Consider the following 18,489-nt stretch of genomic DNA (forward strand, 5'->3'; position numbering starts at 1 on the left):
CACCAAAGCCTGATATGTATCCCCTTGGATACTCACAGGTATGTGATATGCTCCGGCCCAATCGAGGGCAGCTCCTGGCGCGTCGGGGATCCGAACCACCGCGCCCACTTCCATTGCCGAACACTGCTGTTGGAGGTGGCCCGGCTCCCCGCAGCGCCAGAAAACCGGCCCGGGCTTCCTCTCTGCACCGGCGCCCCGGGGCTCACTCACCTGAGGGGGGGAAAAGACAGACACAGAAGGGAAAAACGGGAGGACACTGCGGGTGCGACGGGCCGGCTGGGGTGGGGCCAGCCCCCACCTCCGCGGTGGGGGAACGGGGTGAGGACGAGACACAGGAGGAGAGAGGGGGAGAGAGAGAGAGAGGAGAGGAGAGAAGAGGATGTTCGCTGTCCTGCCGTTGGAACAGCCGCCAAATGGTCCTCCGCCAACTCGATGGCCTGATCCAGCGACGCCGGGCGGTGGCACTGGACCCACTCCGCGGTTCCCTCTGGCAGGTGGCCGATGAACTGCTCCAGCACCACCTGATCGAGGATTCCCTCGGCGTCGCAGTTGTTGGCCCTCAACCACCACCAGCAGGCGTCCCGGAGCTGCTGGCCAAACGCGAACGGCCGGCCGACTTCCTCCAGCCGCAGAGCGCGGAAGCGCTGTCGTTGTTCGGGGGTGTGCCCCACCCGCTGGAGGACGGCCCGGTGAAGGTCCGCGTAGGCCAGCCGGCGGTCAGCGGGGAGCTGTAGCGCAGCCAGCTGCGCCTCTCCTGTTAGCAGGGGGAGAAGGCGCGCCGCGCGCTGCTCCATCGGCCACCCTGAGGTCTCCGCGACTTGCTCGAAGAGCGTGATGAATGCCTCGGGGTCGTCCTGCGGGCCCATCTTGGTTAGGATAAGGGGGGACGGGCCCGCGGTGGGAGCGCTGGTGGACCCCGCCGACACAAGGAGGTGCCGGAACGCCTGACGATCTTCCTGCTGCGCCAGCACCAGGGCCTCGAACCGGCGCTCTTGCTTCTTCCGGAGGGTGATTAGCGCCTGGTGCTGGCTCTGCTGGGCCGTGGCGAGGGCGTGGACCAGGTCTGCGAAGGTGGAGGGCTCCATGGGGCTGTTCTTTTCCTGTGCTCCGTCCCAGGTTTCGGCACCACTGTGGCAGTTCGTAGGAGGGGGAGGAGCACAGAAAGACGGCAGGCCAGAATAAAGTTCCATAATGCTCTTTTATTTGTTCTTTTCAGACACAAATCTCTCCAGTCATACCACACACACCAGTTGACTGGTTCCAGAGAGAGCTGCCTTCCTCTGCTCTCTCTCTCTCTCTTTATATAGGGTGCGGTCACTGGGAAGACACACAAACACAGGTTAATTGACATCAGGTGTCGTGATTTTGCCACTTACCTTCCCTGACTCTGCCCTCCTGTCACAGACTGATGCTTGGCCACGCCCCCGCTGCCACACGGATATATTAGCATCCAGGCAGTTTTTATCAACAGGGTCTAATTTAGGCAGGGTTAATGAACTTAAAAATGTTGTTGCTTTGGTGTTCTTAATCCCATGTTCTGTCTTATATAGTGTCTCATAGAATAATTGGAATTCACGATTGATATCATGTGGATTAAAAACGGATCTTCCATCGTCTGTGATAATAGAATGTCTAGTTTTTTTCATTTTCTTCCCTTTTAATTTGCCAAGCTAGTAGCTTGCTGGTTTTGTCGCCAAATTCGTAGTAATGATAGCTGGTCCTAGCTAAATCAGCTTCAGCCTTATTAGTACATAAGTTGTTATATTGAATTCATTTTAAAGACAAGGTATGGAGCACCACTTCACTTTTAGTGTGAGCAGGTCTCTTATTTCATTTTCCAAATTCGCAAGAGTTTTCTTTTTTCCTCTGATCTTGTAAGAGCTATACGATAGGATCTGGCCTCTCATATACGCTTTTAAGGCCTCCCATATAAAAGCATGAGATGAGGAATTAATATTCGTTTCCATAAATTACATCAATGTGAGCGCTCGTAAATCTAATAAATTCAGGGTCCTTCAGCATAGCATTTAAACCTCCAGGTAAAGGGTTTCGATTGTGTAGCATCAAACTCCCAGGTTATTTTTAGCGGAGCTCCGAGCGGAGCACCATACCCAAGGAAAAATGGTAAACCCATCGAGTCGATTTTTTTGTGGTGTGTACATGTACTTGTACGTGTACCACCGGTCATACACACCGCCTAGTGGTCAGTGTTAGTAATTACCAGTCATACACACTGCCTAGTGGTCAGTGTTAGTAATTACCAGTCATACACACCGCCTAGTGGCCAGTGTTAGTAATTACCAGTCACACACACCGCCTAGTGGCCAGTGTTAGTAATTACCAGTCATACACACCACCTAGTGGCCAGTGTTAGTAATTACCAGTCATACACACCGCCTAGTGGCCAGTGTTAGTAATTACCAGTCATACACCTCCTCCTCCAGTCATGCTCCTCCTACTCAAGCGAGTAGGACGCTTCTTTGCTTTGCTCCTGCTTTCTTAATCTTTATTTCTATACTTTACTTTCTCATTGACTTTCCACTATTTTATTCTTTTTTTTAATTTTTTATCTTTTTAAGCTTTTAATTTAATTTTAATTTAATTTCCACTTTTTTTTTTTTTTTAAATGCCAGGAAGCAAAAAATCCTGCAGAAAATGCATGGAATTAGAACAGAGGATTTCTATTCTGGAATCAAAGATTAATGCTCTGCCAAAGACGGACGAATTAAAAGCGATATCTCAGGAAAGGAGTACTGAAACAGTGGCTGAGAATGCAGAGATTGCGCTCCGACAGACTGAGGACATTGCAGACCAAGTGGAAGAATTCATAACTCAACCTGTAAGTACTGAAAACTGGCAAATGATGGGTGCTAAGCCAAAAAACAAAAACAGAAGAGTAATTACTTCAACACCAGCTCGTTCTACAAATTACAATAGGATCTACAATCCTATGGAAAATCCACAGCCTATAAGGCTTCAGAACAAATTTGAATGCCTCAGGGATGTGGAAGAGGATTTGTCAAGCGGACAAACACATAGTAAAAAGAGATCACACCAAGATCGAAGAGCTGTGGGAAGAGGCAAAAAGCAGCTCGTAACACCACCTGATACCACAACCCTTGTTCTTGGTGATTCCACTGTAAGACAATTAAAAGGTTATGAGATGATTATTTGTTGTCTTCCAAATGCATCCATCTCTGACACCAAAGACAGCATTTTGAAACTCATGTCCGAGCATAAAACTATAAAACGTATCGTTGTGCATGTGGGAGCAAACGATGTTTTCAGAGAACAACTGTTTGTCCAAGATGATTTCAGAAAACTTTTTTCTGAGCTCTATAAGACTGGAATTCAATCTTTTATCAGTGGCCCACTCCCAGCGAGAGGAAGTTTTGCTTTTTCTCGACTCTTCAGTCTTAACACCTGGCTTGGAAAAACTTGTTCTTCATTTGGTATGAATTTCATAGACAATTTTAACCTTTTTTGGAATCGCAAAGAATTTTACAAGCCAAATAGCACTGAACTCAGCTGGATTGGAGCCAAAGTCTTAGCAGACCACTACAAACTTGCAATCTTTTCTCAGCCAGCACCGAGGAAAACAGTTGATAAGATGTCGCAGACTGACATAGTTACAAAGCCTAAACAATCATCTTTGCAAGTCATCATCAAGGACACACAAACATCTGACTTGCAGGCCTCCCAACATTCAAGGACAGACGACTCCACTTCTCCTCGGATGGATTTCCCAAATAGCATGAAAAAACTGCTCCCAATGGCTACACTTTCCTTTTCCAGCCCAAATCTGTCGCGACAAGCAGTGTATCCAGTACATCAAAATTGTGTTCGTCCAGGACTTTCAGCTGGCTACAAATCTTTTTCACCATCCAAAAGATACATGTCATCTCCAGTCCTTTCACCCTCAAACCAAATGGAACATTTAGAAAGTCTTGTTTGATGTAGTCTGGGTCCCTGCAAATGGATGTAATGTTGAAAAAAAGTTGGGACCTGATGTTGACACTATTCCTGTGTTGATAAGAAACAGAAAACATCGAGCACATTTAACCCTGGGGGTGAACCAATCTAATCTCCTTCCTGTTTTAAAACAGCATCAAAGTGCACAACCAAATATTGCTTCTAGAATTTCTGTAAAGCTAGCTCTTCTGAACATTAGATCACTTTTAAACAAGTCATTTTTAATTAATGATCTTATTTGTAAACACAATCTTGATTTTTTGCTTCTAACTGAAACCTGGCTGGATCAAGCAAATAGTGCTACCACCCTTATCGAAGCAGCTCCCCCAAATTTTAATTTTTTGAATGTTACCCGACAAGGGAAAGGTGGAGGGATCGCAAATATATTCAAAGTCTCTTTTCAATGTAAACAATCCACACTTGGTGATTTTACGTCCTTTGAACACTTATGTGCACTTGTTACATGCTCTCCTAACATATTATTACTAACTATTTATAGGCCTCCGACACATTCAGCCAAAGTCTTTCTTGAAGAGTTTGGTGAACTGTTATCAGTCATTTGCTTAGAGTTTGATTGTCTTATTATATCTGGGGATTTTAACTTGCATGTAGATAATACTGATAACATTTATGCCAAAGAACTATTTGCAATTATTGATAACTTTAACCTGGTACAACATGTACAGGGACCGACCCACTCTCGTGGTCATACTCTTGACCTCGTCATCACAAAGGGTCTTACTGTTTCTTATACTGTTGTTGACCTGGCATTATCTGATCATTTCTGTGTTTTCTTTGAAGTTTCTATGTCTCCTCACATTCAGAATAGCTCAACGACTATAGGTAGGAGAGTCATAAACGACAACACGTGTTCTTTTTGAGCAAGCTCTCTTACAGAACTCAACCAAAATGTCAGACTCTGTAGATGATTTACTGGAATTTTTTAATTTAAATATGATCCAAATTATGGATGATATTGCTCCATTCAAAATAAAAAGAGTCATTGATAAGCAGAAAGCACCATGGAAGCAGTACCCGGCTGTTAAACTGCTAAAGAGAGAATGTAGAAAGACTGAAAGAAAATGGCGCAAATCTAAACTTCACATCCATTATCAAATCCATAAAGAGATGCTTTGTAATTATAATTATGAAATTCGTAAAGCAAGACAGTCTTTCTTCTCCAAAATCATCAGCAGGAATATGAACAATGCCCGTGTGCTATTTTCAACAGTAGAGAAGCTAACTAATGCCCCACCACAATTAGCACCTGAACTTCTATCAGTTAATAAATGCAATGAGTTTGCATCTTTTTTCAAAGGTAAAATTGATAAAATAAGGCAGAATATTTCTCATAATATATCTCAGTTGCAAAAAATTGAAAAACTGCAATCACCAATGACACAGATAGATAACTTTAACACAATGTCAGAATTTTGTTTAATTGATTATGAGACTCTTGAAAAAACTGTACAAAATCTCAGTTCTTCAACATTTGAACTGGACATTCTGCCCACCAACTTTTTTAAGTCTGTTCTTCATCTTATAATTACAGATGTGCTTCAAATTATAAATACATCCTTGGAGACTGGCGTTGTTCCTGTGTCCCTAAAAAAAGCTGTTGTAAAGCCCCTTCTTAAAAAAAATAATCTGGATCCTTCAGTGTTAAATAACTACAGGCCAATATCAAATCTACTATTCATCGGGAAAATCCTTGAAAAAATTGTCTTCAATCAATTAACTGCCTTCTTGATATCAAACAGCCGTTTTGATAATTTTCAGTCAGGCAGCGCTCGAAACTAACGGTGTCCCGATGTCCCGGGGACCATAAAAAATGTCATCGGGACACAAAATTATCATATCTGGGACAATCCCGGGACAATGGAAAAAAATAGATCTAGAAAAAAAAGTTCTACATTAATATTATTTACAAAGCCGTAACACATACGTAGACATTCACCTAATTTGTCAATTTTAATTTTAAAACGTTAACAGCGAAAAATACATAGTAGCTACACTTTCGATGCACCTGCATCCGTAGGCTACAGAGCAGCGCATTCTGTTCTAGAATCTTCGGCCGGTGTCCGCATTATATGGACTTGGAATGGAATTGCTACCGCACACGCTGCGCCGACTCTTGCCAGAACAAAAATGCTGAAGTGGTTGAAGCGGACCGACCGCGGGGAAGAAACCGAAAGCCCAGACATAACGTCTCCGGGACCTTCAGGATCCAAAGTGTCATCGCCTGGTCTGCAGGCAACGCTAGCAACTGAATGAACTTAATGAACACTGTTAGACACGTTATAAAATACAACAGGAATGATGTGGATGATATTGACGGAAGATACCGTTCAACAGAATAAGTGAGTTTTCTTGGTGTCTTTCTAGTTCAGAAAGTTTAGTCAGTCAGCAGCACAACTAGGCTCGGACCTGCCACTATGCTGATGTTGCTAACATTTGCACCCGGCAGCGAAAGTTCATAAAAATGGATAACGGAAAGTTCATAAAAATGGATAACGGAAAGTTCATAAAAATGGATAACGGTAATGGTGAAAATTATAAGTTGGCCTTATAAGTGCCAACAGATATTCAAGGTATAAGTAGATGAAATGAACATAAAAGGGGTATTATTTTCAACTAAAGTGTACTGCAGACGTAGGGAGTCGAAACATTTTCTGAATGAGCTAGTTGGCCCCTTTAAATAAACGGGTATCTATTCATACAGTGAGATCGCCAAAGTTTAATAAACTGAAAATGCAATAACTGTAATTTTGAAGTAGATGATGTATTGGACATGTGTCGCTTGTGTCTTGTGACTTATTGTAAAAATGATATAAAGGGTTCAAAATTGCATAGTTACAAATATAATAGTAACTTCATATGATAATATTAACCACTGGTTATTTCAGAGAGGAAAAAAATGGGGACACTATTGCTTCCATTCGGGACAATACAACACAGAATTCGGGACCACTGGGGGACACAAAGAAAAAAAGTTAATTTCGAGCCCTGCAGTCAGGATTTCGTGCCAGTCATAGCACTGAAACAGCGCTGATTAAAGTTATAAATGACATACGTCTTAATACTGATGCAGGCAAAACATCGGTCCTGGTATTACTGGACCTCAGTGCAGCTTTTGATACTGTTGATCACAACATACTGCTATATTGACTTGAACACTGGGTTGGATTGACTGGTAAAGTTATCAATTGGTTAAAATCATACTTAAAAGATAGAAGCTTCTTTGTTACCCTGGGAAATTGTTCCTCAACGTCAATGCCCTTGACCTGTGGTGTCCCCCAGGGGTCGATTCTTGGACCATTACTTTTCAACCTTTATATGCTCCCACTTGGGCAAATTATCAATAAAAATTCAATTTTGTATCACTGCTATGCAGATGATACCCAAATTTATTTTGCTCTATCACCAAATGACTATGCCCCCCTTGAATGTCTCTACCAGTGCATCGATCAAATCAACAGCTGGATGTCACAAAATTTTCTTCAGTTGAACACAGATAAAACAGAAGTAATTCTATTTGGAAAAAAAGATGAAAGACTCAGGATTACCACTATTCTTGACACAAAAGGGATTAAAACTAAAGAAATGGTTAAAAATCTTGGTGTTTTCATTGACAGCGAGCTAAACTTTGACAGTCACATGAAAGCAATCACTAAAACGGCATTTTATCACCTAAAAAACATTTTCAAACTAAGAGGACTTATGTCAAAAAATGATCTGGAAAAACTAATACATGCCTTCATCTCTAGTAGGGTTGATTACTGCAATGGCCTTTTCACAGGCCTGCCAAAAAAGACCATCAAACGACTTCAGCTGGTTCAAAATGCAGCGGCTAGGGTTCTCACACGAACAAAAAGAACAGAGCACATTACCCCAATTCTAAGGTCCCTTCACTGGCTTCCAGTAAGCTACAGAATTGACTTTAAAGTATTGCTGCTGGTGTATAAATCTCTAAATGGTACAGGGCCCAATTACCTCTCTGATATGTTGCAGCGGCCTAACCCAATCAGATCTACCAGATCGCAACAGAAAAATTTACTATTAAAACCAGTTGTTAAAACAAAGTGTGGTGAAGCAGCTTTTAGCTACTATGCAGTACATCTATGGAACCAACTGCCAGAGGACATTAAAAATGCTCCTGCTGTTGGCAGCTTCAAATCTAGGTTAAAGACCAAGCTGTTTTCAGATGCTTTCTGTTAAATAATTAATATTTTTACATTTTTTATAATCTTTACTTTCTCTGCATGTTTTAAATTTACTTTAATTTTATTCTATTTTATTCCGCTGGTTTCTTTTTCTTTTTCTCCTTTTTTCTTTTTGCCATTTTATTATTTTTTTTCTACTGTTGTTTAATTCTTATTATTTTCTTTTAATTCTTTTAATTAATTGTTTTAGATTAAAAATAAAATTATTTTAAGTAATTTTATTTCTCTATTGTTTACTGTTTTTGTTTTTGCTTCTGTAAAGCACATTGAACTGCCATTGTGTATGAAATGTGCTATATAAATAAACTTGCCTTGCCTTGCCTTACACACCGCCTAGTGGTCAGTGTTAGTAATTACCAGTCATACACACCGCCTAGTGGTCAGTGTTAGTAATTACCAGTCATACACACCGCCTAGTGGCCAGTGTTAGTAATTACCAGTCACACACACCGCCTAGTGGCCAGTGTTAGTAATTACCAGTCATACACACCGCCTAGTGGTCAGTGTTAGTAATTACCAGTCATACACACCGCCTAGTGGTCAGTGTTAGTAATTACCAGTCATACACAACGCCTAGTGGTCAGTGTTAGTAATTACCAGTCATACACACCGCCTAGTGGCCAGTGTTAGTAATTACCAGTCATACACACCACCTAGTGGTCAGTGTTAGTAATTACCAGTCATACACACCACCTAGGGCGGCACGGTGGTGTAGTGGTTAGCGCTGTCGCCTCACAGCAAGAAGGTCCTGGGTTCGAGCCCCGGGGCCGGCGAGGGCCTTTCTGTGTGGAGTTTGCATGTTCTCCCCGTGTCCGCGTGGGTTTCCTCCGGGCGCTCCACAGTCCAAAGACATGCAGGTTAGGTTAACTGGTGACTCTAAATTGACCGTAGGTGTGAGTGTGAATGGTTGTCTGTGTCTATGTGTCAGCCCTGTGATGACCTGGCGACTTGTCCAGGGTGAACCCCGCCTTTCGCCCGTAGTCAGCTGGGATAGGCTCCAGCTTGCCTGCGACCCTGTAGAACAGGATAAAGCGGCTAGAGATAATGAGATGAGATGAGACACACCACCTAGTGGTCAGTGTTAGTAATTACCAGTCATACACACTGCCTAGTGGTCAGTGTTAGTAATTACCAGTCACACACACCGCCTAGTGGCCAGTGTTAGTAATTACCAGTCATACACACCGCCTAGTGGCCAGTGCTAGTCGGTAAAGCAGGGGTGTCCAAACTGATCCATAAAGGGCCGTGTGGCTGCAGGTTTTCATTCCAGCCATGCAGCAGCACACCTGATTTGGCTTATTCAACCAACTGACACACCCACCCTTTAATCAAGGGTGGGTGTGGCTGCAAGTATTTGACTGTGTGAAGACAGTTCAGTTGATTGAATGAGCCAAGTCAGGTGTGCTGCTGCATGGCTGGAATGAAAACCTGCAGCCACACGGCCCTTTATGGATCAGTTTGGACACCCCTGCAGTAAAGGAATAAAACAAAAGAGACTGGCTATGATATAAGAAAATTCAACAACCCAGAAACAGATGGGAGCTCTGGTTTTAGGTAGTGCCTAAATCTATATAATATATATTATATAGATTTAGGCACTACCAACCAAACAGTGCCCCTCAGCAGTTGCAAGTTTTAATACAAGGTCATTAAAAAAAGCAGGATCATCGTGGTTGGGGCCATATATATTAACAAGTGTAACCCTATTGGAGTTCAGTTCACCCTTAACTAAGACAAATCTTCCATTACTATCTTTTTCTATTGATGTTAATTTGAAGTTCATTTTTTTATTAATAAGGATGGCAACCCCCCTAGCTTTTGTGTTGAATGAGGAGTGGTACACGTGTCCCACCCAATCTCTCCTTAGTTTGATATGCTCTGCATCAGAAAGGTGAGTTTCTTGAATAAATGAAACATCAATGGATTGTCTCTTTAAGTACGTCAAAATTTTCCTCCTCTTAATTGGAGAATTGATTCCCCTGACATTCAAAGAAATTAAGTTTAGTTGGCCAATAGTTTTCAAAAAGTCTGCCGCTGCGGAAGGTGATGCAAACCACCTGATGTTGCCCTCATGCGTAATCCGTGGTTTGGCTGGATGATGCAGGGAATAAGCAATTCCTCTTGCCCGAAGGCTCTTTTTAACATCCTTAAAGGTGTCTTTAAGGCATTGCAGGCTGGGGCTGCAGTCTGGGAAAATGTAAACCCTGCTGTTATCGTAATGAATCTCTCCCTTTTGTCTGGCGAGGGGCATTATTTTCTCCTTGTTCTTAAAGTTGAGGAGCTTTGCAATCATGGGTCTCAGCCTTGGCGTGTTCACTCTGCTGGCGGGGGGTTTTCCCAGGCGGTGAGCTCTTTCACAGGTAATGGGGTAGGAAAGTTTTTGATACCGAGGATTTCCGGTATGACTAGCTCCAAAAACCCTGCAGCATTGCGGCCTTTAGCCTCCTTGGGGAGCCCGAGTATGCGGCTGTTGTTACGCCAGCTCCTGTTCTCTAAGTCGTCCACTTTATCTTTGAAGGACTGTACCTCCTTCTCCAGTTTCCCAATATGCGAGGTGGCATCTTTAATGTTATCCTCATTTGCTGATATGCATCCCTCCATTTCTTCGACTTGGTCCGCTAGTGTTGACATTGCCATTTCAATCTTAGAGAGTGAGGACTGGATGGAAGTTGTTTCAGCATCAATCTGTCTTGATATCTCTTCCTTACTTTCCTGAATGGCTGCCATCACTGCATCAAGGGTAGGGCTTTCACCTTTAGGAGAGCCGGTCGCCATTCTGGTTGTGTGCGTGGGTCTGGCTGTTCGCTTAGACAGCGGTGTAATATCCTGAAGACCCCTTAAGTTATACTGTGCCATACGCCACGACAAAGAGTCAATTACTTTCTAGGGTTTTATTATCATGGTTTTGAAAAGTTTAACAGAAAATAAAAGCAACTGTTGAGGTACGCCTGTGGACCTCACGCTTGCATGTCCAACTTTGCTGGCTGCAAACCGGAAGTCCCCTCACATGCTAATTATTCTTTTGTTGTTGTTCTCATGTCCGGACATCTTTGATAAATTGTAACTTTGTTGACCTCCTCACAGCTTTTATTCTTTTTCATGCTGAAGCTCTTTGATGGATTTATTTGTCTCTGAAACAAAAACCTCTGTCTCAAATTTCAGTGTCCTTTTCTGGGAGAGGTCTTTACCCCCCCACACACACACACACACAGGGAAAGTCAGACAGGGAGAGACAACACACAGAGTGTAAGGGGAAGAACATGTCCAGTCTGTAAATCACTGGCACCTGGAACAAATAAGGAGCACCTGGCAACACAGTTTAGTACTTTTATTTGGATCACAGCACAAGAAAAATCCACAGATCCAAACATTACTGGAAACCACTGCAGATTTGTAAAAGTGATCATTCAATTAGTCAACCCAACAATATCTATGGAAAAATATGACATCTCCGTCTCCAAATGGACAAGCTACCTATTATGGCAGATATGGAACAGTGCTTCACCAGTCTCTTTGCGGTTGTTTTTCGTAGCCCACATAGTTGCATTCCTGATAGAACAAGTTTGTGTACATGTCCAAGACTCCCAAATACGAGAACAACTAGTTTACATTGAAATCCAAAGCCCATGATAGTATTGACAAGTGGCTGGTATTTCAACATTTTATAATTAAAGCATGTGTCCATATACAGATCAAAAGAGCAACCTACTTCACTTCAAAAAGATCACACACATACACACAAATACACACGTGCACTGTTACCCAAGCTCATCCTGAGTTGCTCCATAAAACCCCTTCAGCACTGGGCTGTGATCATTTCAGTCGCTCAGTAATTAGAGAACAAATCAGATGTCTGCGCTGTTCCAATAAATATGACTCTGCCTGCTTCATCTAAACCTGACTTTTGAAACTCTTTTTCTTTCTCCTCTTATAAATATTTTAGATCAGGCTCTTATTTCCCGAGTTGGTGATCAGATTTGATGTTGTGTGTTTATCCCATGTGTCAGTGACGACGTGTGCAGCAGAAAACTCAAATCCGAACAGCTCGAACTGTGAATTACTGTTACAGCGTTTAAAGTCAAACAAAATCCAAAAATAAATGCTGTTTGTTGATCATGGAAACTGCCCTGATGTGCCCCTCCCCCTGCAGGTTTCAATTAAAAATACTTTCAAACAAAAATTTATCCATTTTAAAAGTTATGATATTGCTAAAAATAGGCTTCCCTGGATGCAGCGCTGAAACCGGATATCTGCCTGTGACGCCACCGGAACACTCGAGCGCTGTTTCCCTTCAGTACACAGAAGCAACAAATAAAGGCTTCCAATTCTAAATAAAATAAAATCCCCAGGTACCAATGCTCTCTCTCTCTCTCTCTCTCTCTCTCTCTCTCTCTCTGTAAGTGATCGTTTCTCCCCAGAATCACTTTTACATAAAATAAATTATTAAAATTTATTTTTTTCGCAGTCCGGTTTCCATCAAATCCTGCGCTCTGATTGGCTGGCGAGCAGGTCTGTATCCTATGATACGGACCCCGATTACAGACCCCTGGCGACTCACTCGTTCACAACAACAACAAACATAGTAGCAATTTCTGTCAACATCTATTTGCGCATTTCTCAGGAGAATAGCATTAATTTTACAGCATGGATAGTGATAACGACAGTGTTCACAGCGAAAGCAAGTTTTACTACCCCGAGGAAGAAGAAATAAAAGAAAACATTTCAGGAGAAAGTTAAAAACCTGTAACTGTTGCTAACGCCGAGCAAAAACATGGCTGAATCCTGAATGACTCAATTTTATATAAATAGGGGACTACATAGGCAGCAAAATGTAGTTTTTTCCCTGCCATGGAAGTGCACTTGTATACCGAGGAGGAAGCCATTTGCATTACAGCCGTGAATGAGGATTCAAAATGGCGGCTCGCCTCGGCTCGGTTTTCCCTTTCGGGCGCTCTCGTTTTCTGTTAGAATTTGGTAAAGAAAAAAATAAATATATTATTTGCCAGCTTAAGGTCGGTCCGTATGCTGAAATACCATGATCTCGGCCTTGAATACTGACCTCGACCCAGAGGGCCTTGCTCAGTACTTTCAAGACCTCGGTCACGGTATTTCACGATACGGACCTCCCAGCTGGTAAATAATATATATGTATTTACAATTAAATATGTGAACGTGACAAATAGTCAAGCAGAGAAATTCTACAAAACCCGACTCTTCAACCTTTATTTACTTTGTGCTGAAACATTTGCACCTCTAATAAACTGAATGTTAATAATTGTCAGTAACAGTGGTAACGTTTCAGTCGTCATTATTAATATCTTTTGATTGGACAAGAGCCGGGAGACAGTCCAACATGAGACGCGTCATCTTCACAACCGCCATTAAACCAAGATGGAAATCTGTTGATGAAGTGTGTGTCATTGTGTCTCTGCAGGTTGTGGGGTTGTGGTGTCTCAGATGAAAGCTGTGCTGCTCTGAGTTCAGCTCTGAGATTAAACCCCTCACACCTGAGACACCTGGATCTGTCCTCTAATAAACTCGGAGACTCAGGACTGAAGCGTCTCTGTGCTGGACTGGAGAATCCTCACTGTAAACTGGAGACACTGTGGTAAGATCATCTCTCTGAGAGTCACATGAGCTGCTCCTCAGTAAGAGCCATTCTCTAATAGTGAGACTGAAGCAGAGGTTTTAGCTTCATCATCAGTGTCCTGAGGAGGAAGATTGTTTCTGTTCACTGCACACTGATGATTTGTCACAGAGTCTTTGGGTCAGATGGACGGATGTGAGAAGCTGCAGCACAAAACGGGACTTGATCCGACTGCAGTGTGTCTGAAATATAATTTTTAAACATTGAATGAATGGAAATGAATAATCACCAGATTTTCTAAAAATGTTCCCAGCTGACCATCTCGGATTTGCTTCGTACTTTTTGAATAATGTCACTGTTCCCATTAATAGTGTGTAAAATTTCAGGTTCGTATCTGCATTAGTTTCTGAGATGGAGAGGATAAAAGGTCCAAACTCATTATTTTTTAACTGTCTTTTTTTTCAACCGTAAAAAAGCCGTATTTTGATCTGCAAGCTTTAGGTTTGACACGAGATTCGTAAATTAATTCAGGAGATAATTTGGTCCTAAAAAAGTCTTGATGCAGTGCAGGGACCGGTTGGGGGCGGGGCATATCCCAACCCAGGAACCCCCTAAATCCAGCTCTGACGTGGATATAAATAATTATTGGGGTTTTTATTGTCCTCCACAGTATATTGTTGATGGAATTAAATAATGAAGATGAGCTCAAAGTGCAGACCTTCAACTTTATTTTGAGAAACCTGCGTCTAAATTGGACGACTGGTGTTGAAATTACAGCACTTTTTATTTGTGGTCCCTATTTTTTGAGGGATGAGAAAGTAATTAGACAAACGAACATAATCATAAATTACACTGACATTTTTCTGCCTCCACCACTGAGAGGTGAAACCGTTATGGTTTGGGTTTCTGCCCATTTGTGTGAGATTCTTGTTCTCGCGCTGTCTCGAGAACGAGTGGCTGAATGTTTGTAGGATTTATATGGAATGATCTTTGTTTACTTCCTTGAGTTTCCAATAATATAAATCTGTAGTGTTCTATAAATGCACTGTGTAGACGACGGAGAAACAAGTTTATTGCCCCTGTGTAGTGCACTATAAGTCTAGTAGAGACCCATCTGAGATTCAGTCTCTCTCTCTCTCTCTCTCTCTCTCTCTGATTAAAGTTCATGGTCTCTCTGCTGTTCTCTGTTCAGCTTCAGCTGCTGATGGTTTAATATCACACACAACAGAGGAGAGAAACTCAATATAACACTCAGTATTATCATTATTAATGACACTGTTAATGAGAATAAACAGGTGATATTAAATCCTCATGACATTCTGAATAATAAAATTAATTTTACAATCATCATCTTTAAAGTCAGTATTAAACCAAGATGGAAATCTGTTGATGAAGTGTGTGTCATTGTGTCTCTGCAGGTTGTATAATTGTGGTGTCTCAGATGAAGGCTGTGCTGCTCTGAGTTCAGCTCTGAGATCAAACCCCTCACACTTGAGAGACCTGGATCTGAACTCTAATAAACTCGGAGACTCAGGAGTGAAGCGTCTCTGTGCTGGACTGGAGAATCCTCACTGTAAACTGGAGACACTGGGGTAAGATAATCTCTCTGAGAGTCACATGACCTGCTCCTCAGTAAGACCCATTCTCTAATAGTGAGACTGAAGCAGAGGTTTTAGCTTCATCATCAGTGTCCTGAGGAGGAAGATTGTTTCTGTTCACTCGGGGTGTAACGATTAATCGAGTTTGTCGACTAAAGCTGATGACCAAATTAGTTCCCAACTGATGTAATAGTTGATTAGTTGGTGACATCATCACGTGTGTTTTTCACGCTAACTCGGAATGCTTTGACGTTCGCGCTTACTGGAGAGAAATTCACAAAAGCGCGAAGGCAGCTTCAAAAACAAAAACCTCCAAAGTGTGGGAGCTTTTCACACTGAACTCTGAAAGGAAAGGTTGTGAATGACCCAGTTTGTAAAGCTGACCTTAGCTGGTATGGAAGCACATCCTCTCTGTCGGAGCGTGTGAAGAGGAAGCAGGTCGGCTCACTGGATGAAGGTTCATCTCAGGAAGTTAGCTAGCTAGTTGGCTAACGTTAATGGTGAAAGCCGTCTTATGGTCTTCATGTTATGAGCTGTAATGTTTATTTGAAATGCAGAGTCTCTTGATTTGTTGATGGAGTTGGAACAGAGAAGCAACTAACAACCTGTTATTCCCAGCGAACCTGTTCACAGTCTAAATACCATTTCCACTTTTAAACGTTACATCGACGTCATAATGTCACGGCGACGTTTACAGCTGGAGATGGTGCTGCTGCTGACTGCACGAGTTTGCAGATGTCTGGAGAATTTGATATTTTCTCACAAAATCGCAATGAAAATTCTGCACCTCCTGTTTATGGGCGTGGCCAAAGTGAAGGGTTTCTGGGTTTGATCTCGGTGAAGTTGATGTTTGGGGAAAAAGTGACAGCCTGAATAACGAACATCTCCATTTATCATGAAACTGCACCGATAGAGAGGAAACATTTATTTAGAGCACGTTTCGATATCTACACAGGATTCTAGAATCAAAACAAAAATATGGTTTAAATGTAGATTTCTTAAACGGAGTGTGAGGGACGGAGCGGTGACGCGTGGGAGCGAGCACTAAACCGTTTATCGACAAAAACAGCGAGGAGCTGAACTGCTGCTACTGTTTCTGTACTGTTTTACTGTTCACTGTGTCATTTATCACCGTTCACTAAAGATTAACTCCATTTGAACGAACTCGGTTGTTTTAGAAGTGCAGGGAAAGACCTCCCGGCTTTTTAAACACGTTTGTGTCCAAACTGAAATATTCCCTCCTTCAGCTTTGTCGTGTTCATCTCTCATCTGTAGAAACATTATCTGGGATCAAGAAATGCAGACATCCACACTGGCTGTTAAAATATTCTCATTTATTGGTTAAAACTTTGTAAAACAACCCCATATCCAGTTTCATTCACTGCCGTTCAACTCCACCACCACCTCCTGGTTCCAGTGGGAAAGCGGGGGACTGTACCACCACAGGGAAATAGGGGTGTTTGGTGGTGTGGTCCATTCTGACAGGGGTGTTTTTAATGGAAATGGTAAATATGGGTGTTTTTTGTGTGTAAAGGAGTCTGAGTAAACAGGAAGTGTTTGTTTGGTGTTTAGTTGAGTCATTATTTTATAATTGAGGTATAAACGAGTTCATTGATTTATTTTTGGATTTGTTTTTTTTGGTGGGCGGAGCTACAGTGAGTCTCTCAGGAGAGCACACATCTGAGATTCAGTCTCTCTCTCTCTCTCTCTCTCTCTCTCTACTGGAAATTTTTAATTTAAATATGACCCAAATTATGGACAATATTGTTCCATTCAAAATCAAGAGTCAATGACAAGCAGAAAGCACCATGGAAGCAATACCCAGCTGTTAAACTGCTAAAGAGAGAATGTAGAAAGACTGAAAGAAAATGGCACAAATCTAAACTTCACATCCATTATCAAATCCATAAAGAGATGCTTTGTAAATATAATTATGAAATTGGTAAAGCAAGACAGTCCTTCTCCAACATCATCAGCAGGAATATGAACAATGCCCGTGTGCTATTTTCAACAGTAGAGAAGCTAACTAATCCCCCACCACAATTAGCACCTGAACTTCTCGCAGTTAATAAATGCAATGAGTTTGCATCCTTTTTCAAAGGTAAAATTGATAAAATACGGCAGAATATTGCTCATAATATAACTCAGTTGTAAATAACTGAAAAGCTGCAATCACCAGTGACACAGACAGATAACTTCAACACAATGTCAGAATTTTGTTTAATTGATTATGAGACTCTTGAAAAAACTGTACAAAATCTCAGTTCCTCAACATCTGAATTGGACATTCTGCCCACCGACTTTTTTAAGTCTGTTCTTCATCTTATAATTACAGATGTGCTTCAGATCATAAATACATCCCTAGAGACTGGCATTGTTCCTGTGTCCCTGAAAAAAAAGCCGTTGTAAAGCCCCTTCTTAAAAAGAATAATCTGGATGCTTCAGTATCGAACAACTACAGGCCAATATCAAATCTACCATTCATCGGGAAAATCCTTGAAAAAATTGTCTTCAATCAATTAACTGCCTTCTTGATGTCAAACATCTGCTTTGATAACTTTCAGTCAGGATTTCGTGCCAATCATAGCACTGAAACAGCACTGATTAAAGTTATGAATGACATATGTCTGTGGGTGCAATCAGTTAATTATTGAAATTAAGTGATCAATCTCATTAAATCAGTCTCATTAAATTTTGAAGGTTAATAATTAAAATGAATCAATCCCATTGAATCGTTTACTTTGACTCATTTGAATTGAATCATACCATAGAATCACTCATTTGAAGTGAATCGTTCAATGAATCGTTTAGTGAATCATTTAGTGAATCATTCAATGAATCGTTTAGTGAATCATTTAGTGAATCATACCATTAATCCTGGTGCTTAATAATAAATTACCAAACAGCTAAATTATGGTATATTTCCAAATTATTACGATCACTTACCATTTACATAACATACGCACCCTTTCTGAATTCTTTGAGAAGATTGGGGACTTCAGATATTGTTGTTCACAAATAAACAGTTTGTTTAATAAATGACTTTATTATACAAAGATAAAAAGATAAAAAAAATCAATATATACAAGCAGTGAGGTGTGTGTGTGTG

At 41.6% G+C, this 18,489-nt stretch overlaps 1 protein-coding gene across 3 annotated transcripts in view; it reads left to right on the top strand.

The window, feature by feature from the left end:
* LOC132870536 (NACHT, LRR and PYD domains-containing protein 12-like) overlaps positions 1-18,489 on the top strand; it is a 129,924-nt gene that overhangs the window by 61,248 nt on the left and 50,187 nt on the right. For 2 of the 3 annotated variants that reach the window (XM_060904212.1, XM_060904210.1), the window contains 2 exons: positions 13,630-13,803; positions 15,201-15,374. In XM_060904212.1, the coding sequence (XP_060760195.1) occupies positions 13,630-13,803; positions 15,201-15,374 (348 nt within the window). The remainder of the gene's footprint in view (positions 1-13,629; positions 13,804-15,200; positions 15,375-18,489) is intronic. The other variant, XM_060904211.1, reaches the window with a different exon arrangement.

This window comes from Neoarius graeffei, chromosome 22 (assembly GCF_027579695.1).
Source record: "Neoarius graeffei isolate fNeoGra1 chromosome 22, fNeoGra1.pri, whole genome shotgun sequence".
Lineage (NCBI taxonomy): Eukaryota > Metazoa > Chordata > Actinopteri > Siluriformes > Ariidae > Neoarius > Neoarius graeffei.